Consider the following 22,530-nt stretch of genomic DNA (forward strand, 5'->3'; position numbering starts at 1 on the left):
CAGCGCTCCGCTCTCTGTCCTGCTTCTGCTGCCGGGCCCCCGTGCCAGTCTCGGTTCTGGGCCCAGTCTCTGGTCCCGGGCCCCATTCCGCTCCCATCCCCAGCCCTGGTTCTAATCCTGATCCCAGGTTCTGCTCCTGCTGCCCGGCCCTGGTCCTGGTGCAGCCCCCGGCCCCCAGTCCCGGTCCCGATTCTGCCCCAGGGCCCGTTCCCAGCCCCGGTCCCGATTCTGCCCCCGGGCCCGTTCCCAGCCCCGGTCCCGGTCCCGTTCCTGCCCCCGGGCCCCCTTCACCCCCATCCTCAGGACCCCACCAGCACAGGCACTAAAAACACTTCACCCTCCACAGACACAAGAAAGAGCTCAGGGAATTGTGGTTTAAGGGTTTTTTTCTTTTTTTTTTGGTTTGTTTTCTTTTTTTTTTTTTTTTTTTTTGGTGGGTTTTTTTTTTCTTTTAAATCAGCTTTATTTTTCTAACTGTTATTTCAATTTCCCATAGCACCTTGGCAATGTCAAAAACAAATACAAATACATGTATTATCATTTGAACACTTAAAGCATGAACCTACTTTACACAAATTTTGTTTTGGACATTTTGACAACAGGAATAAACCAGAACAGACAGTCTAAAAGCCAGATAAGTCGTTTTTTTCTCCTTTCCTACCACTTTGAAGAGAGATCGTCAATGCCAAGGGGAAGCTGGATTCATCCGGGAGGAACAAGATGTCTGTAGTAACTCGAGCTCAATATATTATCTGAATATTTTGTATTCTATAAAAATTAGAACAAAACCCATTTATGCACAGTCTGTTTACATTTGAAGTTGCATTTTTTTTTTTTTTGGAAACTGTATCCATAACTGAAGTTCCATAAAAATAAACATCTGGTTCTTAAATATAAAATTTTAAAGTTGTTACAGGTTAGTTTGCAGATGGATTTTTTTTTTTCAGAAATAAGTTGCTTTAACTCCATTTCAAGTCCTCCCAACTGTACATAAAAAACAGACTCAGTGAACCTCTTGAAGTGCCTGCGCTAAAGGCACTGAAGAGAAGAGCCAACTAAAGTACTACAACAACCCAAAATTATGTACCATCCTAAAGGAAGCTCAGACTATATGGAATATATACACGCAAAGAAGAGCATGATAAATCATTCAGATTAATGGCAACAATCTTACGTTTCAGAAGGAAATATCAAAATTAGAAACAAAAACTCTATTGCATATCTGTAGTAATCAAGGATTTACAAAAAAACTCATCAGAAGCCATTTCCCCCCGAAGTGCATTTCTGTTGCATCATCTGTAATACAATGGTGCATTTTACAAATTTAAAATATCATCTGTACATACCAGATATCTCAGCCCAGGCAAACTCACCTGGGAACAGTAAAAATCGCAGACAGTTTCAAGACAATTAAGCTGATATTGACAAAGTAGTAAGGCCATAGCTATTTAACTACAGTAAAGCATTGATTAAGTCACTTATTTGCTACTGATCTGCCACAGTATCATCTTTCTCTTCTGGTTAATAGTGGGTTACTTTTTTCTTTTTTTTTTCCTACAGCTAAAACTGCACCATCATACTGTGCCAGGCTAATCAAAGAAAAAACAAAAAATCCAACAAAACAACAAGAGCAGGAATGTAAGATACTATAAAACTAACTTAATGTTAGAAATCAAAAGAAACAAAACTTTTTGCACTTTTAATTTTACTATCACATGCAAAGAATTTCTTCTTTTCACTCCCCAGCAGAAGCACGAGACAGTGCCCCGATCTTTTCCACACGCGGTAATTTGGAAAAGAACTGACCTGGGAAGTGTATTTCTGTCCCTAAAGGAAGTCAACAACTCCGAAAACAAGTCACAGTTCCTAAAACTCGAAGTCAGGTGTGATTTGCACCTCCTGGCATCTACTATCAGCAGAGCAGGACAGTTTGTATCCCGTGAGGGTCCACCCAGAGGGAAGCACGGAGGGCTCCGGTGCCAGGGAGCAGCTCCCATGAGCCCAGGAGCTGTGGGTCTGCTTCCAAACCAGCCCTCTGCCCCAGCTTCCCCGCTCTGCCCAAGGGGTAAACTGCTGGGGACAGACACAAGAGCTGTGGGTCTGCTTCCAAACCACCCCTCTGCCCCAGCTTCCCCGCTCTGCCCAAGGGGTAAACTGCTGGGGACAGACACAAGACCCTTCCCAGCGCAGCAGGAGAGGAAAAGGCAAAGCCAGTCCCAGTCCCAGAGCTGAGGAGAACTCCCACCCCAGGACAGTTTCACAGCCTCTGTATCCAACGGGAATTTCGCCCTGCACAGAAAAGAACAGGAAAACAAAACCAAACCCCAAACCACAGCTGGAAATGGCGGAAGGGAAATGCTCAGGTGAAATCCTTGCAGGCAGGTGTGAAATCAATCATTCCAAGCGCCCTAAGCTGAGAGAGGTTTGGATATGCTGGGAAAAGCCAACGGTCACAGCCTGCCCTACATCCCCTGCACGGGAGCCAGACCCGCTGCTGCTGTTAACACCCCCGGCACTCAGGGAGCAGCCCTTCCCACCGCCCCTCGGGGAAGATGGAGCCACGGTCGGTTGGGTTTTCCCTCATCTGATCAATGCCAAAGCTCCATCTCACCGCTCGGGTCCTCTCAGCACGAGCACGTCACTGACACTGGAGCAGGGAACTCGGAGCCACACCTGCAGCAGCCCCTTCCCTCTCAACTCCTCCCAACAGCCAGAGCTGTCAGCATCCCAAGCTCCCTCAACACGTCTCCCCTAAACACCCGTGAGCCATCCTGCAGGCTTGTTTTGCTCCAGTTTGGCTGCAGGAATTGTTTAGAGCCTTTAATTCAACTTTGCATTCGTTGCATTTCAGGAGTTTGACAGTAAATATTTAAACTCCTCTATCATTCCAGCAAGAGTAGCATTATCAAAATAAACTGAGAAGGGTCTGCAAGAATCCCTAACTGTGGATGGGATCAACGATTTTTTTTCACTAAATTAAAAAAAAAAACCTCCCAAAGCCAGTACAGGTAGTTTCAAAGTGAAGAGTGATTTTGGGGTTTATATATACATATATATATATTTATATATGTAGATATATATATGTATACATACTTCAGGACCCGAGGAAATGGCAGGAAGATGAGCTGGGGAAGGTTGAGGTGGGAGATCAGGAAAAGGTCCTCTCCCAGAAGGGGGTGGGGCACTGAAGAGGCTCCCCAGGGAAGGGGTCACAGCTCCAAGCCTGTCTGATCTCAAGAAGCATTTAGACAACGCTCCCAGGCACAGGGTGGGATTTTGGGGGATGTTGTGCAGGGCCAGGAGTTGGACTCCATGCTCCTGATGGGTCCCTTCCAACTCAGCCCATTCGATGATTCTCTGACTGTCTCTTTGTAACATGCCTAGAAATGAACAGGTAACTGCATAAATACATTATATCGTGTTATGAATCAACTCAAAGCAACTGCCAAGCTGAATAATAAGTTAGAGAAATGACAACTCTGGCTTTATATATATATTTATAAAAATAGATATGAGTGTTCTCCAAGCAGTTGATAGAGAATTCCTACTGAGGCCCAAGTTGCCAAGGGTTATCTGGCTAAGAAATCAGAAGATGAAAAATTTCACAGTTATTTTAACTGCCACTTACATTCATTCTATGGCAACACGAGCATATATTACTAAGATGGTTACGGAATATATCACAATTGAGTTTTCCAGTGTTCACAACTTACAACTTCAAAATTGTACACTTGCTATTCACTAAAAAAAAAAAAAAAAAGAGGAAAAAATAAAGATGTGATTCTTACTGCCGGAAGCTGCTTTTCCCTAACGCTTTATACAGGACTTTGAACCCTGGTGTGCTGATTTTGGCAGATTAATGCGCTGAATGTTCCTATTTCGGTCATCAATCGCTCTGAAACTTAACCACTTACTGCACAATAGTGTTGCAAATTCAGTCAGCACACAGCTGGCAAGGAGCCGCTGCTCCAGAGGGGATTTCCTCCACTCTGCATCTTTAGTTCCACTTTAAACAGTTAAAAACGAGTCAGTTGCTATGACACCAGCCGTAAACAACGAGTTCCCAGGAGTCTAAACCCTGATTTCTGGCAATACAGCAGCCAACAGCCCACTCCAGAGTCAGCACAGAGAAAACCCAGCCACAGCTCTGGTTTGCTGCCCAGTCACCCAGAGATGACAGCGAGTGCCCAGAGTTCCCACCTGCAAGGCAGAATTCAGCATCTGCAGCTGGAATTCCAGGCTCCTTACCTGTGCAGGTGACACCAGGTGCTGTGTAGCCACCTGCCATCCTACCCTGGGGCTGCCTCAGGAAAACACACCAAGAAAAATGCACTAAAGTCTGTAATAAAGAAATTAGAGAAAGTAACAAGAGAGGGGAAAAAGCAAACAAACAAAACCCCAAACCTAAGGAGTCGCCCTCAAAAGGAGGTGAGGAAAAAGAGCATAATAAAGGTTCTCACACGCTCCCTTTGCCTCCTTCCACTGCGTCTACGAGACAATTTCTGCTGTCCACACACTCTCATCTACAATCCAGTATCCTGCAAAACTTAATCCTTAAAAAGCTTGCTGCATGAAATATTAGTAAGGTCAAGAGACTCTACTTCGAGCTGGAAACACATGGGTTACACTACAGTAGTACATTCAGTTTCATCAGCAGTGACTGAGTGATGACAACAGTTCTGGCTGCTCTCGCTCCGCTCCTGCTGCTGCAGAGGCCTCTGCAATGCCAGGCCATCCATGGCAGACACAGCAGCCCACAAGCCAAACGTTAAATAGGTTAAAAAAAGTTCTAATTTTACAGAAATGCTCATTTTCCAAAAATAATATTCTCTTATCCTTTTTCCTCCTACACCGAGGGACAGGTTAATTTGTCAACTCGTATTCTTTCACTTTGTCAAAACACTACTTTCACAATCCCAAAGCTGATTTCAAGCAGGAAACCCTCTGCAAATTAAAAACAAAAATACAAAAATTATACTCTCTATATTTATAGTGATTGGAATCCTCCAGCATTTGTGAAATCACTTTTAGAGATGAATTTTGGGACCCTCCACAACTTCTCCACGCAAGCCACGCTCCAGTTCAGTACTCCCCTTCCCGAATCCTTCCCTCCTCAGTCTCTCTGCTGCTCTTCAGTCCACAGCTCGAGTGAAACACAGAATCATTGGCTGGCCCAGCGTTACTTTGGTGAGCGGGGTGGCACGAACTGCTCCTTGCCCACGCGGCGCGGCGCTCCCTGAGGCGAAGATCTGCGTCCAAACTGGCGCCTCTGTTCCCTGATTTTCCCAGCAGCTCCCCTGGGAGCCCCGCTGCCGCGGAACCCGGAGTAATCCTTCATTCGACCTTCAGCCCTCTCGTGAGGAGCCTTCTCCGGAGCCTTCTCCGGCGTACCGTTCTCTTCGTTTTTGGCAGGGGGAACGATGTTGGCGCGGTGCTCCCTCAGAGGCTGCACGGGGACCGGAGGCGGCTCCTTTGGGGGCTTCTGGCAAACTTCGGCGTAGCTGAGCTTGCGAGGCTCCTTTGGGAGCAAGAAGAGCGAGGTTTATGCACCACAACCACCTCCCAGCCTATCCCGGGCACGAAGCCACAGCACAACACGCACGGCGAGCACAGGGGAGCTTCCAGGTGCACCATCAGACGTCCTGGAGCACCATCAGGCGCACACCCTGGAGCAAGCTCCCTGTGTCATTCCCATTCCCTGCTCCGGGCCTTACCTGTGTCGACAGAGCAGGAGCTGCACTTGCTTGAGCAGAAGGGGAGGAGGTGTTTGTCCTCGGTGGCTTTGCAGCACTGATGGGACAGACGGATGCCGGCGGAGAAGCCGGGCTGGCCACGTCCTTTGGAGCAGATACTTCTTCCGGTTTGCTCTCTGGCTGAACCGTGCTGATAAACCAACAACAATTCCAATTAAATCCCATCAACACTCATGTTTCAGAGATTACTTCCTTTCTTTGAAGTCACAAGTGCAGAACAGAACATTCCCACCACGATCTGGTGGCCTCTGGAGAAGATGCCACCCAACATTACTGCCAGACGTTGCTAGAACATGCAGACAGCTCAGCAGCCCAAAGGGTCACCAGGCTCTGGGGCCAGGTGAGGAAGGGGACTGTCCCACTCTTCTGCACTGGGGTGGCCTCACCTCCAGCCCTGGGGGCAGTATGGGGCACCACAATTTCAAAAACATCTGAAGCTGCTGGAGAGGGTCCAAAGCAGGGACAAGGGGATGGGGGAGGGTCTGGAGGAGTGGCTGAGGGCTCTGGGGGCTCTGGGTCTGTTCAGCTGGAGAAGAGACTGAGGGGAGACTCATTGGGGGCTGCAGCTTCATCCCCAGGAGCAGCTCTGATCTCTGCTCTCTGTGACAGGACACGAGGGAACCACTGCAGCTCTGCCAGGGGAGGGTTAGGTGGGGTATCAGGAAAAGGTTCTCCCAGGGGGGATCAGGCACTACCCAGGCTCCCCAGGGAATGGGCACAGCCCCGAGGCTGCCAGAGCTCCAGGAGAGTTTGGACAACACTCCCAGGGATGCCCAGGGGCTGCACTGGATGATCCCTGTGGGTCCCTGCCAATCAGGACACTCCACAGCCCCATGGGATGCCCGTGTTCTCTGCATACCTCAGCAGCACAGGCTCAGTCTGGCTCGGGGAGCTCACGCTGGGCGCGGGCGGTTGGGCAGCGCTGGGCGTTTGTTCTTCCAGGGCAGGAGCTGGGCAGGGGCACAGGGAGTCTTTGCTTTCCTGCACACAGAGCACAAGTTGCAAAATACAGAACGATACTCAAATTGCTCCACAATATGGCACTGTAAGACATCTGAGAAGTGGGGTAGTCCCAAAGGCTGCTCAAGTCCTGATGACAGAAATTTTACTTCTTTTGGACCATCATCTCTAAGGCAATACCTCCTTATATGGGCAAAAGCCAGAACTAAAAAAGCCAGAACTAAGGCTAGGTCATCCAGAATGTCAGAGCTCAGTCCTACCAGCTCAAAGAACAGATTCATCTGGAAAGATCCCTGGCCCACACTTCACTGAACTGTTCCTACTCCAACAGCCAACATTCCTCCACTTTATTCCTAAACATCACTGAGTTTACAACAGCAGAACTGCACGAGCCCTAGCTGCATTCCCACAACAAACCTGGGAAAATGCACCATGACGTCTGGGATTAAAGCACTGGAATAGGTGGCTCTACCAAACCAACCCTTGAACAGGGGAAAGGGAGTCACAGCACCCAAATATGCCCGTGTGTGTACAGAGACAAGACCAGGCACCTTCTCTTTGCAGACTCCTTTAACGATGTCGGACATCCTGCTCTCCAGCACAGGCTCTCCCAGCATTTTTGCTGTGCTGCCAGGCAAAGGTGGGAAATTGGATGCAAGCAAGTCAAACTTTGGTGTCTGAGTCTTTGTTTCTGCTGAAGGCTGAGGTCTCTGGAGAGAGAAAACACAAGTTACTGGAGTTGTAACACTGAGCAGTGAAAGCCCTGAGCAAGTGTCAGGGAACTTCCTCGAAAAACTGTAAACCCCCAACGTAATCTGAGGATTTAAGGACTCTGCCATTCATTCAGTGACTGGGAAGCCAACACTCTGCACTCTGTGTGACTCCCTGCAAAAAGGGAAGCAGAACTTACCGAAACGCGGTCGTCCTCCCGTCTCCTCCGACCTCTGAACACGTTCCTCCTTTAAAGACAAGAACGCCAGTCAGTGCATCCAGCCAGCTGCAGTGGGCACTGCTCTGCAGGAGAGCAGCCCCAGCTGCCTGCTCAGCCTTCCCCACGCATGGCTCTGGGATGTTCTCCCTCCTCAGGAGGGGTCGAAGTTCCAACTTTGGAAGAAGTTGGAAAAGAGTCAATATGGGAACAGCTCCTCTTTCTCAGCTCCCTGCATGAGCATCTGACCAAGCACAGGGACAATTATTTTATAGTAATAAACTTATTAGTCTGATTTCTCACTGATCTGCCCTTTCAAGTGTCTAAACCCTGAGTTAAAAGAGATCAAAACAGTTAATCTTAGAATACTGAGGAGCATCAAATTCCCAACTGAGGATTTACTTATTATTTACAGCAATACAGATGCCAACTTACGTCAACATCTGTTTTAATTCTGGAAACAAATCAGTTACTTTAAAATAAAGACACCTCACTGTCTTAATGCCAGCTGTTTGTCAGAGTAACTACCAGGTGGAGAGTGAAACTGGAACCATCCCTGATCCCAGGTCAGCATTTACTGCTCCTGATTTGCTTGAGCGTCAGTTTTCTCGTGGCTGCTCCTTACAGAAATCTATTTTGTGCTGCTGGTTGATATCTTTGGCTCACACGAGCCCAGTGCCAGCTGCTGTGTGCCAGCACACACAGGACACAGCCCTTTACCTGCCCCTGCCGACGCCGTAATCCCCGTTCTGCTCCAGCTGTGCCGTGGGAGAATCCTTCTGGGAATAGCCTTGGTCTTGGTGCCCGGGTAACGAGCTGCTGTGTCGCTCCATGACAAAATTCCTCGAGCTGGCTCTGCCCAGGTCCCCCATGGGCAGGGCCCCGGCGCCGGGCGGCCCCTCCGGGTGCTCCGAGCTGCTGGACGAGCGGAAATGGGGCTTCACCCTGCAGGGACAGGGCAGGAGAGTGGGACCCCCGTGCTGAGGAACCCCAGCACAGCCACCCCCAACTGCAGCTGATTCACAGCTGGCAAGGAAAGCGGGTCAGCACCACCACTCCTGCTTGAGATCACTGCCCAAAAGATACCCGGGAGGGGAAAAAAAGCCCCAAAACCTCAAACAACTAAAAAAATCCCACAACCCAGGGGTGGCAGAAGAGCCAGAAGAACCCAAAGAAGAATTTTTCCTTTGTCTGGGCCTGCAGCACTGGCACAGGGCATTGGAAATGGAGCTGGAGAAATAAGCCAAGGCCAAGGAACAGACTGATCTGGCCACAGGCAAACAAACAGAACGGAGACACAAGGCCAGGAGTGACAGAACATGGCAGATCAGGCCAGGACAGCTGAGCCCTATCATGCACAGCCAGGCTCAGCCTGGCTGCTCCCATTCCCAAACCCCCAGCACTGACTCTGCAGTTCCCAACCCCCAAAAGTTCCACCCCGTTATCGATTATTCAGCTTTAAAGCTGCGGTTCCTTTGAGCACAGACACAACTCTGCACTCTCAGTGCTGCTGTAAGTTCAGGCTCAGGGTCTTAAATGTGGAATTCTCCAGAAAACCTCAGATCCAGCACAATATGGAACAGTTTTCTGGAGCAGCATTTAGGGGTCTTCAACTATTTTCTACTTCTGCCCCTCACTGGTTTTCCAAAGACAAGAACCCAAATTCTCTCTCCTTTGGTAAACTCTGCACATCTCATAATTTAAGGGCAGCAGGAGGATTTTGCACACTTGCTCTTTTTAAACAATCTCATGATAACATTCCATGAAATCAGAAGAAACTCTCCTAGTGCCAGCCCAAGTACAATTCCTCCATCTCCCTTTCCCACAAGGATGTTGCAACAAATCAGTGCAAAATAAATACGAGTGGCTTAAACAAATGTTTAGCTACAGAGAAAACTCCAGCAGTTAACTATTAACTGTCTGTACCACACAACAAATCAGGTTTAATGGGCCAGGACAGAAACCCAAAAGCAGCAGCTGGAGGAACTCTCCAAACAAGCTGTTCCGCAGGTCAAGAGGAGATTTGCTGAACAGAGATGAATTCACAATTCCCAGCTTCAAGAACCAGCTTTAAGTGCCCAATAAAGTTTTAGTTTCCCATCAGCAACAACCACAGGGAGGAGGTGGAGCAAAGTCAACTGAGTTGTTCCATTTTGTCCGAGCTGTTCTCAAAATGGGATATCCTCAAGTCACTGTTCAGCCCTCAGATCTCATAATCTTACCCGTCATTGAGAAGGCCACAGTCTTGTCTGGGCAGAAGAGCAAAGCAGAAAAGACAAGGAAAGATAAAGGAGGGGAAAAAAAAGAGCAGAGAGGAGGAGAAATGAAGTGAGAGCAGAAGGAAGGAAGAGCAGGAGGAAGGACAAGCAGGGAGCACAGGCTGCCCAGCCCCAACTGCGACCTGTTCTCTCTTAGCGCGATACTGGATCATCACTGGGCCGGCAGGACCTGCACACACTGCCCCTAAAGCTGCACCTTCGAGCACCCAAGTCTTACAAACTGAAGTCTCTACACGACCAGGATTTTAAAAGCTTAGGGTTATGCAGATGTGGTGTACAAGGAGGCGTTTCAAGGTGCTAGCACTTGGATACACGCAGTTCTTGCACAGCTGCAGCATCTGTACCTCCATGAGGGTCCATACACCTGAGGGCTTTACAGGTTTTAAGATTGTGCACAATTTAAAGCAAAAGAAAAAAAACCAAACACCTTTGTCAAGATGTGAGCTGGGAGCTGAGCAGCTGCAACTGGAGCAGCTGCTCCATCTTCCAGGCAGTCACGCTCCCAGTTCCACAGTCTGTGCTGAGACTCTGCTGAGTCACCACAGACCAAAGCTTGAAGTTCCCCTTCTGCCAACAGCCACGGACCTGAACTGCACCACAAACCCACTCACGGCCCTGGCAGCTGTTGACTGATTTCTCTAACAATACCAACAGCAATTCCCATGATCCCAGCCCAGTGCTGCACACAAACAAGTCCCACCCCCACACGCAGGTTACTACTCCATTGTGTTCACAGAGCAATTGCTCCAGCAACACAAAGTGTTTCCTCCTCCCCAGTGTTTGTATCTGAGCTAAGTCCTTACAGCTCTCAGGAAAGAAAGGGATAAAGCAAATAAATTACAGGAACAGCCCCAGCATCGAGCTGTTGGATGCAGCAGTCAGGACAAGCAACTCCCACTGCAGGAACCAGCAGCTCCACAAGCCTGATCCCAGCAGGAAAGGCTTATGTTGTGCTGCAGGAGTTTATAATCTGTGTATAACAAACATAATTACAAGTATGACCTGAGGAGGAAGTTATTTATTTGTCTGCAAAAATTCCTCTGAGGCTTTCAGAGGAGTTACCTTGGCTCTCTCCTGCACTGTGTCCATTCTTTTAGGATCTTAAGCTGCCACCTTCTACTTCATTTTTTTAGTAAAGTTGAAAAACATCACTCATTTGATAAAACAAAATAAATAACGTGGTCCCATCACACTGCACGTGGCATGCAAGGAACACCTGAGGATCTCAGCAGTGCAGGTTTTGCAGGAGCAAACCCCTGGCAGAACTCTCTTACCGATTCCTGTGGAATGGGCGACCTATACTCAGAGAAGCAGCATTTGTTTTATATGATCCTGGTGTATTAAAGCCATTCACAAATCCACCGTTGGGAAACGGGGCCTGTAACAGACACAACAGTCTCAGTGGCTGAGCTACAAAGAGAAGGTTTGCAGGTTAATGATCAGCTTCAGCAGTTACTCATGGCTGTAATTTCACACTGGGCTACAGCATCTGCTGCGGTGGAACTCACTGCTCCGGCCAAATCCCCACAGGTTCACAGTCTGCATCTGCTTTAGCAGGGTTCCCCCATTCCTGGAACAGCCACGGGCTCTTCCAGTAACACAAGCTGCAGGATAATGGAATTTCACACCGAAATTCCTTGAAATACGTGGCAGCCAAAGGTGAGGCTGGCAGCTCCTCTGACAGGGCTGCTTTATCAGGGCCGTGACACAAGCGTCACACAGCCGAAGATCTGACCAAGGAACCTGGAACACCCCTCACCCTGGTGAGTAACCAAAGCACCCCCGACGGGCCGGGCTCCTCCCCTCCTCAGCAGCCGTTACTCACCAGTGGTGTCTCAAAGTAAGGTGCAGGATTCGGAGACCAGGTCTGAGGCACGATGCTGTAAATGGAGTACTGCTGAGGGCTATATACAGGCTGCATAAACAGGGGGGAGGCAAACTGGGCTTGGGTCTGCACGGGCTGGGGATACACGCTGGAATCCACGACCCGGTAACCATTCTTAGCAAAAAACGTGTTGATGGCTTTTATCCTGGCCTGCAAGACAGCAAATCACACCTGGCATCAGCTGGCAGAAAAGGAGAACATGGAATCTTTCTTGCCTGCTGGAGGCATGTGAAGGTTCATTACTGTTTATGAATAAAAACTGATAAAATCAGCCCAGCTCATATTCCCATGATAAGGGGAAGGACGCACGTTGCTGTAGCTGGGTGATCTGCAGAAGTGAAGATAAAGCCAGGAACTGTCCAGACTCCAATCGTGACAGCTCCTCTCACAGTGCATGCACTTTGCTCCAGCCTGCTTTGTGCAGCAGCCAACTCAAGGCTCACAGTGGCAGGAATCCCTCTCCTGAGCTCTGCAAACCCACATTCTGGGGCAAGTGGAGAAGGGAAGCCAGCACAGAAATGTATTTCACCCCCCCTGGGAAGCGGTGCTGTGAGTAACCAGCAGCCACTGAACTGTAATTTGTCAGAGCTCCCCATGCCCTCGTTCATGTTTGCAGCCTCCAGAGTTATGGACTATCCCACTGCTGAGTCCTTGGTTCACCCTCCACAAATGGTGACCCTCATCCAAACAGAAACATCACATTGCAATCCCAACAGACACAGCAGCTAAAGCAGCCTCACCATTACTGGCTTGCCCTGAAAGGTTTTCACTTCTTCCCTTAAGTATTTGAACGCCTGCAGACACAGAAAAAAAGATCAACATTAGAATATCTTGATAAAGTCGTACTTCCCAAAGGATGTTTCACGATTTAACACAAATGTGCAGTCATGTGCTTCCCCGTCAGCCCAGCTAAATTCATTAACACTTCAAATTCAGGATTCTAGTGCCAGTCATGGCCAGAGAATGCCAAGGCAAGAGCCAGGCAAGGGAATTACAGCCCCACAATCTCTCACCTTTGGTCTTATTAACCAGAATCTGCCAGTAATCTCTTAAAACAACAAAGAGGGGATCAGTAAATAAATATTTCTTTTAGCTACAGGAAGCACAAGCGCGCTTTCCCCGAGCAGGGAAGGATCAAAGCTGGGGTGTCCGAGGAAGGCAGCCTTACCTGTTGCGCGTCTGTGTCGGACTGGAATGTAACGTACCAGTTGTTGTTGTGAGCAAACTCACAGCTTATCACCTTGGGGCAGTTCTCATTCTTGAACAGAGCCTTCACCTCCTGCGGAGAGAAGTGCAGGGCCCTTGTACAGTGAGCACTAAAGTGACCCAAGTTTATGTTCCAGCCCCTCAGCTGCTGCTCTCCCGTGAGCAGGGATGTTTTCTTATTCCCCTGACCATACACCCTCTACCTGCTGCTTAGCCCACAAATCCTACTTCAGCCTCCTGGGCTCCCCAGGATAAAACAGAGCAGCCACAGCTGGTAAGAAAATCGAGATCTGTGTAGACCTGGTGATATTTTTGTATGAAACAGGTAGGAAAAGTGTGGCTTTAGATCAGCAGAGCCATGGAGACAACAATGATTCCATGAAATATTTCTAAGCCAAGGCAACCTGACAGCTTTGCAATAATCAGATTGTGAAGGGACTGACAAGCACCTGCTCAGAGTTTGCATTAAAAGAACTGATTAAAAATGCTGGTAGACAAACACCGTGTATTACAACTTTAAAAAACAAAGAACTAAATCACTCTGTTTGCCAAGTATCAGGAGGAATTTTATTATCCTCCCTCCTCGGGCATAATGAGCTCAGCTCACGCTGGGGCTCAATGAATGAGAAATGTTTAGCAACATTTCTTGCTGCCAAAACAACTGTCTGACTTCAAGTAAAGTTATTGCTGTGACAAAAATTTAGCCTGAATTCCAAGCTATGCCCTGGACTGATTTATTTTTGGATCTGAAAAGAAACCAGTTCAAACTTCCTTCCAGAAAAGCCGAGCTAGCTCAGTTTTGGTGGAAAGAAAGTTTACTTAAGGTTTAAATATAGTAGTAAATAATGGGAAGGGATAATAACAATAAGTTTTTGTTTTGGCTATTTTGACACTGCACTCAGGCGGAAAAAGTTACTGATGTGGTCTAGAAGAAAAATATCCGTGTTTAATCCAATTAAACACCAGCTGACCTTTTCCTGGTGCCCTCTGAAGCCCTGTTGAAAACACCTTCCAAAGCCAGTACCAGTTACTTATTTCCTTTATTTACCTCTATAGGTGTAGTTTCAGGGATCTCCCGGAGAATGATAATGCATCGTTTGTGGTTTGGTCTGACTTTCTCCCCCCTCTCATCCACCTGTACCATCGGAGAAGCTGAAAATAAAGTACAAAATGTGGACATCTCAGCAGTAGCAGACTCTCTCATGGAACTTGGAACAAGGACTGAGAATTCAGGAGTTTGAACTCAGTAAAGCTCCTGTCACCATTACCAGAACAACAAGCCATAACCAGCTCAGAGACTGCAACATCCCTCTGAAGCACAGAAGGATTCTTTGTGCTACTGATACAGACACCAAAGTCCCAGACTTACATCTCAAAACTTCAAGAATAAGGTCCATGTCCGTCGTCAGCTTCTTAATCCCTTCCATGTTGGCAATTGTCCATATTGGAACAAACTGATCACTGTCCATCTGAGACATCAAGTAGAGATCCTTTGAAAGATTCTCTCTAAAAAGATAGAAAAATATTATTTAATAAAGATCCTGAACTTAGAGAAAACTCAAAACAAGAGGATAACTACAGGCTTAAATAAATATTCACCAGTACCATTCACAACCAAAACACCCTCAGATTTTCTCTCCTGGAACAAATCCTAGCAAATCAACACAAAGCACAGTAGGATAATTTAAAAAACTCAATGAAGTTCCAGGGCCCTACTCATTGGTCTGCAAAAAGGATCTGCCAAAAAGACTTCTGGTGCCACACAGTACATGAGCTCAACGCCTTATGAGTGTGGAGCACAAAGTCATCCTCATCCAAGGACACAGCTGCAGACAGGGCTGAAACAGCTGGAAGGTGCCACGGGGCTTCTACAGCACATCAGCAAATCTTGCTTTGTGTTTTATCAACATGATGGTACATACCAAGCCAAGAAGAGGGATATTGGCCAAAGATTATTAAATGAAGGGTTTATACCACGCTGAGTCAGCTGCACCTACCGAGAGAAGCAGAATTCAAGCTGTTTTCTCAAACATTCTCGAATGTCTTCTGTGGACACAGTGGAGCTGCCATCACCTGAAAGGGACCACACTCACCATCAGCTCCCACTCTCATGGCAACAAGACCAGGCAAGGACACATCTCATTGCCAATACAAGAATAATCCCTCTGGTAGGACCAAGAGGAAAAGCCCACCCAAGATCATGAAAGATCCCCCAACTCCACACTCTCAAAATGACTCTGATCCCACTCTGCACCTGTTTGGCCACGTGTTGAGGCCATAGTGGAGCTTTCTGGATACACATGGACATGTCAGAACTCTAACTTGCTCACAGCACACTTAGAGCAGCCCCAGGGGGGTCACAGACACTGACAGCAGCATCTGAACTTTAACGCTCACCAGACACTTCATAGATTTGGTATCCCAGATCTTCAGTTGCCAGGACAATTCCATTTGCTGACGCCTCATCAACTCCTGTGCCATTCCTTGTGGCTTCACAGGACGGGGAATACATCACTTCATACTGCTTGCAGCTGTCCTCTGAGATCTCTATGTTACCTGGCAAAGGAACACACCACCAACAGGAAAGCTCCTGTCAGCTTCAGCATATTTCCCTTTGAAAAATTCTGGCTATCAATATTAAAACTAATACTCAAGAAAGCTGTACCTGAGAGTGTCTAACCTTAGCCTGTATTTCTTAGACTTTGTGCTGGACAGAACTTTTACCTCTCCAATTTCAGGAAGATCTGGTTTGCACTAGGCTCTCAGGGAAAAGCAAATAAAAGTAAATAAAGGATCCTGAAAGTGATCCCCAAGGTGGCAGAGAATCTAAAAACCAGTCCTTCCACATGCATTTAAAATATTTAAGCAAGGTTCCTAAAAACAAGGGATGGAAATTGCTTACACTGCCTCAATTGCTTCACTTTGTTTTCAAGAGACAAATGAGTTCCTGTCAGGCAAAGCACAAACCCAGCGCTCTCTCCTCACTTCTGCTGACTTACCAGAAACCTTTGACAAGGCCATACAAGCTGAATGCTCTCTTCTTTATCCCTAACTTTTACTAAACCATTTTGCAGGGAATCTTCTGCATCCTCTGCCATGCTTTGAGTCACCTCAGCTACACCCCAGACCGAGTCTGAGCCAGACAAGTGAATCCTTAGCTCTGGCCACTGCCTGTGTGGCAAGGATGGGAATGGGACTGCAGTGGAACAGCCTGGAAAGGAGTTAACCACGGGTACTGCAAAGGGTCTGCTCCAGAACAAATGCTCCTGACAGTTCTCAGCAGCACCTCAGCTCCCCAGCATTGCAGGCGGCCCTCAGATCTCATTTTCCTGTTCACAGGGTCCAGTGGATGCTCAAGTGCAGCAATGTCATGAATCCATTTCTACACGTTCAGCACCCTGCTCCCCTCTTAGCGCGTTACTTGGTCATCACCGGGCCCCCGAATCCTGTTCCAGCAGAGCTCAGAGCCCACAGCTGAGACCCACCACCCTCACCAACCACTGCTGCTTTCTGCTCTTCCTTCACACCCACTGCTCCATCAGCACCGACAGCGCCAAGGACGAGAGCCAGAGGCTGCTCCTCACAGCTGAACTCCCCAAGTGTCCCCCAGGAGGGGCCATATCACCACCCATCCCAACACCTCACCCTCAGCTGGAGTCCCCTGGGCTGCTGCTGTCTCCTGCCACGTGTGCTCTGTGCCATTGGTGGGGGGCACGGCCTCACCACTGCCCTGGGGCACTTCTTGCCACACTTTTGCGTTGGGGTTCAAGCCAGCACCTTTTGATGTTACCTGCTGAAGAGAGCAGAACACCTTGGTTAGTGACAGCAGCCCAGAGAAGGTTCAGAAGTCAAGCCAGACAATACAGGAGAATTTAGTGATTGTCTCTAGAGTTCCACATCTCAAGTGTCTACCCAGCTATTAAGCACCTATGTGATTTTTTTATCAATGAAAACAGGAAAATCCTTGGTATTTTCCAAGTATTTCGTTTCTACCTCCATGAGAAGTGTTGCCTTCAACCTCTCTTTATTGACATCCGACAACATCAGCGGAGGCAGCGGCTACTCGGCAAGGACTCTGGGAACTCATAAGCTTTTAAAGACTTGACTGTCATAATGCTCCAGTCCCCTTTCACCAGAAAGGGAAATTTTCCCTCCTCCAGACCCCTTCCTAGAAAGGAAGGTAAAAAAACATATGTCAAGGAGAAGAAACTGTATAACTTAACCGAATTAGTGACATCTGTACTAACCGAGCATCACCTGTGCCGTGTCAGGATCCCTCCTGAACTCACCCGAGTCCTACCCCATTCCCCAGGAATCTTACACACATCAACAGACACTAACGATTCCCTTGGACTGGTAACCAAGGACATTAAAGGTTTTGAATTGCCAAGACAAACTTACACACCATCCCAGCCAGCTGGGGAGAGAACAGGATCTTCTCACTTTGGGTCTGGGCAACAAGGACCATAATTAGAGTCTAAGGGTTACAAATGAAACAGACAAGAACTGCAAGACTCCAGCCTGGCACCTGACACAGAGGAACGCTCATTCCCACAGCACAAGACAGAGGCCTTCAAGGTCCCTCTCCCAGAGCTGCTCAAAGGCATTTTGGGTGAGGAATCCAACAATCCAGCAGCAGCAAGGAGGAAAAGCAGGGCTTTTGCTCACTTCAAGTAGTGAAATAATAACTATAGTTATAGGATAGTGAATGAAACTACCCTTTTGCAAAAATTCTCCCCCCAGGATATCCCCACACCCACAGGCAGCTGTAACAATTCCTCCAGCCACTGAACGATGCTCCACTTCACTGCTGCAATTAGCTGGACTTTAAAAGGTGAAAGCCATTAATCCAGCTCGTATCCACAAACACACAGATAAGCAAGCTGGGTATGTTGGAGGCCAGGCTCCTGGATTCTGAAGTTAAGGAGTGGCTCACTACCAGGCCTCAAACACACAGCACGAGGATAAGGAAGCAGTTGCAATAGCTTTAGAGATAATTCCTCTGCCAAGGTCACACCTCGTGCCAGAGCTGTTTGCTGCAAGGACGAGCCCCAGCTCAGTAACAAGAAGCCTCCAAAAACAGGAGAAGTTCAAGACAACCGTGTGAGAAGCAAAACAAGACCACGGTTTCTGCAAAGCTCCGAGATTCAAACCCCCCACGCACGAGTGATTTAATCCACATAGCAACAGAGTCTTCCCCTCCCGTTAATCTGTGCCCGGGAGCAGAGCTGGAAACTGGAAATAGTTCAGGGTGAAAGGACACACGTGTATTTCCCTTTGCAGATTTCAGAGTAGCTGCTCCCCAACAAATCCTGCAAAGCAAAACCCAGTAACCTGCTCCAACCACAGGCTCTGTCACTGCAGTTCAGCATTTCCAAACCGAGTTCTGCTCAGCTTCTGGTCACTCCTGGGGCAGCATCACCTGCCCACATGGGCTCCTGCTCACGGACCCAGAGCCAGCAGTTCCTTGAACTTACTTCTCAACAAAGCAAAAAGAAACAAGACACATCCAGGAGATGATTCATTCTTTTCTAAAAATAAACTGTGCCTCACTACCTACATCTCTAAGGGTAGCACTGAGCTCAGGCCTAAAGTAATTTGCAGGAATAAATGTGATAAAGTGAAACTGAAACACTTTGTTGTGGTTACTGCATTTCTGGAGGTGATCGGGACTAAAAGCAACTCTGATGAAGTGATGAACACTATGGCTGGGACACACCTGGAGCAGAGCGTGGGCCACTTCCCCTTGTGCTTTAACAGTGAGCTGTGACAGGCCAGCAGGATGCCACCCTGCTCTCACTCATCTTAACAGCAAAACCCCACGGACTGCAGAGGATAAAAAGTCCCTAATTTACATCAGCTTTTGGGAAATTCACGCTGCGCTCCACCAGCAAAATCGCTCCGTCCTGGCCAGCGGCTCTTCAGAAGAGAAGGCCAAAATATCAATTCTTGCTTATTTAACTGAGGCTACAAACACTGAGCCCGTGGGATTGGCTGCAGCACGATCCTCCCAGCTGCTATCGGGAACTTTCATGACGAGGTTAAAGCTTTACAGAGTGACAAAGGTTGGGAACACTCGCTGGGATCCACGAGCTGACAAAGCTCTCCTCCTCAGCACAGCTTCCCCTCTCGCTCACACTACTCCCAGCAAACGTGGATCAAAGATTCTCCTCCAGCAACTCCTCAAAATTGGCTATTGAAGAAAATTCTCATCCTGAAACACAGCAAAGGATATTTTTCTTATTGCAATTACATCTAAATTACACTCAACCAGATTCAGTGAAGCTAATAAAATTGCAGCAGCTCAAGAGTTTTAAAGCATTCGATTTTAATATTAATTCTAATTAGTCTGCAACCAAAATCCTAACTCAGATCTTGTGATAGATTTCCTGGAGTAGACAAACTCTCTGAAAGAGAAACAAACCAAAAAATCTAGAAGAGAATTTAACCAAACTTGTGAGGGGAGAAACTAACCTTTCCCAGAAATGGAAACGTAAGCAGATGGAAAAAACCCAAGGTCAGCAAAGCTCCGGGAGGCAGCTGAGAGCAGCCTTGTGCTGGCTGGGGCACAGGCAGGTAGGGACCTGAGGGGCTCAGACATGGAGTGACCACCCTCTCTGAGGGCAGGTGATGCAGCCTCAGAGGCTGGATGAGGAGAAGTTGGTGTCAAACCAACACGCAGAACTCCTTCAGAGCTGCTGGCAGGTTTCAGGTAACAGTCCAGCGCTCTGGTGACTCCCAAACTCACAGTGACTTCAGTGCTCACAGAACATCCCTCCCAGCAGGAGCTGCAGGGTTTTCCATCGGGCAGCCAAGGCACAGCTGTGCTGTCTGAAGGTGGTACCTGGGTCAGAGGGGTGTGAACAGGGGCACTGTGGGGTCACAGGAAGCCTCACCCACCCCAGAGGGCAAACACCCAGTGCTTCCCACAGTCCTGGATTTCTACCCAGGAGACAGCATGGGCAGCATTTCACCCACCTGAGACACACAGACTCCCATTTCCCCAAGAAATTACAAATATATGGCATTGGGAGCACACACCCGTCTGAGCAGAGCCCAGCAGCCATTATCAATTCCATTTCTCTCGAGGCATTTATTAATATTCTCAATGCATCTAATTATTAATCGTTAACAGCACACAGATCCTGGCTTAGAGGGAGAAGAAAGGCCTGCCCCAAACAGAAATGTGTGAAACAGCAGGAGCCTTATACAGCCCTTACACGGCCATCACTGCAGAGATCTGGAACTAAAGGATGTTTTAGGAAACCCAATTCCCCCTCACACACTGTGAAGGGCTGGACACAACCACCACATTTACATCTCAAGAAGATCTAAAACTAACACTGACAGTTACAGCAACTCAGCCAATCCCCCTGAAAACCTCAGGACTTCCACCCATTCTGTGCCTTATTTTCCGGGTATCCCTGAAGATCCCCAGATAAAGCTGCTGGCTGCTCCCAAGCATCCAAGTGCAGCATTCCAGGACAGCTAGCCCTGAGCTTCTCTGTCCTGGCAGTGAAAAGAAACCTTCAGAAAGTCCAGATGGTCCTCAGGAACTCAAAATTAAATACTGTTGAGGCTTCCACAATGAAGATCACAGAAACTCCCAACACTATCAGAGGAAGATCAGAGTTGAGTTTGTGCTTTAGGACTCCCTAAAAATCTCCAAGTGCTGATGAGCTCCAGGTCCCATCCACACCAGCAGCAGCAGCCATGTGCTCCCTGATACGCTCCAGCTCCCTCCACATCTCCATCCCTGCATTCCAGAACCTGCCTCGTGCACCCGGGGCCTCTCACCACGCTCAGCCTGGGATGAGGCAGCTGCTCCTGCCTCCCATCAGCCTCAGCAGTTCCTCTTACAGCACAACACTGCAACCCTTAATTCTCCGGGCCTGTCACCGTGCTCAGGACAACTTTTAATCCTCCCCGCGAAGCCAAGGAACATTCAGCTCAGAACTGAGGTGATTCATTTAAAAACAGAATGCGTTTCCTAAACCGCTTTACGGACAGGTTCCTAACCACGGAGCACATGTCGGTGTTTGTGTGTGAGCCCACCGGCACCATCCCACCCGCGATCCGAACAAAGCCCCTGTGCAGAGCCCCCCGAGCCGAACCCTGTGGAGCAGACCCAGCCCAGCGCCCGCCCGGCTCGCTCCGCTACTCCCCCCGGCCCCGCAGCTCCTTGCCCCGCGCACGTTTCGGGACAAAACTCGGCGCAAAGTTTACAGCGGCCACCCGGGTTCGTTCAGCAAAGGCTAAAAGCGCTCGGCCGAAGCCGTGGAACGCCGAGAGCAGGTGAAGCCCCATCCCGGGCCGGAGCGGACACGGCGCCCGCCCTCCCCGGTGACCTCCAGGCCGGGCCGGGCCGCGCTCCTCGTCCCGCCCGGACCCGGCGCGCCGGGGAACGGCAGAACCCCCCACTCCCGCGCCACAAACCACCCCCAGTGTTTAATTAACGCAATTAACGAGGCGCCGCGCTCGGGGCCGGCCCCGCGGGGCCGCCCCGCGTGTCGAGGGGCCGGGCCGGGCCCGCTCCCGGGAGGCCTCGGGGAGGCCCCGCGTGTCCCGCGTCACCTTCACGGCCGGGCCGCGGCGGCACCCGAAGGTCACGGCGGCGCCTCCCCCGCCCCCCGCCCCGGCGGAACCTTCCAGAGCGCCCACCGACCCCCCCTCCCCCCACCCGCCCGCGGCCGCCGCCCCCGGATCTGCTGTGTCAGCCCCGTCCCCTCCCCCGGCGCGGCGTGCGCGGCCTCCCGCCGCCGCCTGCCGCCACATGGCCCGGCGCCGTCACCTCACCTCCACGAACAGCAGCATCGTGCCGCCGCGGCCGGCGGGCCCGCGCTCCCCGGTGCCCGGAGCGGCGATCGGGACACGCGGGCTCCGCCTCCGGCCGCGCCGCCCGGCCCGGCCCGTCCCGCCCGCTCCCCGCCCGCCGCCGCCGCCTCTTCCGGGCGCACCGAGCGCGTCCGGGGCACGGCCGGGACGCACCATTCCCGCGCGGAGGGGGGCGCGGCCGCGCCGCCGGGCTCCGCCAGAGGGCGCGGTGGCTGCGGCGCCGCGCGGGGGAAGCGGCGTCCCCCGCGGAGGGAGTGGACGGGCCGTGAGCCGCCGTGTGGAAAATCCTCGGATTCGGGGTTTTGGGGGTGGTTTCGGTTCCTTGGTTGTTTTTTGTAATTAAAGAACTCATAATTCTTTGTGCTTCCAACAAACGTATGCAGCCGCGCACACGGCCACGGTCAGACCCCGCTCCGACCCCTCCGCCCGGCCCGGCCCCTTTTTTTCCCGGTTTTCCCGGTTTTCGGCCATCCCGCAGTCCCGCTTCCCCGTGCCCGGTGACACCGCGCCGGGGGTGCCGAGGGACTGTCCCCTCCCGCTGTCCCCGCAGCCTGTCCCCCATCCAGCGGCCACCGGCCCCGGGATCCCGGCCGCGGCTGGGGAAGGGGCCGGAGCGGCTCCAGGGCTCGCCCCGCCAGGAACGGGTGGGGAAGTGCTGGGAAGGGGCCGTGGCTCCGGTGGGAA

The 22,530-nt window shown here is 49.9% G+C and overlaps 1 protein-coding gene across 4 annotated transcripts; it reads right to left on the reverse strand.

Moving 5' to 3' along the window:
* Positions 1–378: 378 nt before the first annotated feature.
* LARP4 (La ribonucleoprotein 4) lies at positions 379–21,945 on the reverse strand. 4 transcript variants are annotated; one of them, XM_038164265.1, is made up of 17 exons: positions 21,808–21,941; positions 17,005–17,179; positions 16,657–16,801; positions 15,409–15,567; positions 15,009–15,084; positions 14,381–14,517; positions 14,060–14,163; positions 12,974–13,084; positions 12,546–12,599; positions 11,746–11,955; positions 11,195–11,298; positions 8,362–8,586; positions 7,624–7,672; positions 7,265–7,423; positions 6,613–6,734; positions 5,715–5,883; positions 379–5,518 (listed from the first exon to the last, which is right to left on the reverse strand). In XM_038164265.1, exons 2-17 carry the CDS (start codon positions 17,053–17,055, stop codon positions 5,180–5,182), a joined length of 2,214 nt encoding a protein of 737 aa, XP_038020193.1. In that variant the 5' UTR covers positions 17,056–17,179; positions 21,808–21,941; the 3' UTR covers positions 379–5,179. The 4 variants fall into 4 exon arrangements, with proteins under 4 accessions (XP_038020193.1, XP_038020192.1, XP_038020195.1 ...); XM_038164264.1 differs by having other exon boundaries at positions 16,657–16,804; XM_038164267.1 differs by lacking the exon at positions 17,005–17,179 and having other exon boundaries at positions 21,808–21,945.
* Between the last annotated feature and the right edge of the window lie 585 nt (positions 21,946–22,530).

Source organism: Motacilla alba, chromosome 29 (assembly GCF_015832195.1).
Source record: "Motacilla alba alba isolate MOTALB_02 chromosome 29, Motacilla_alba_V1.0_pri, whole genome shotgun sequence".
NCBI lineage: Eukaryota > Metazoa > Chordata > Aves > Passeriformes > Motacillidae > Motacilla > Motacilla alba.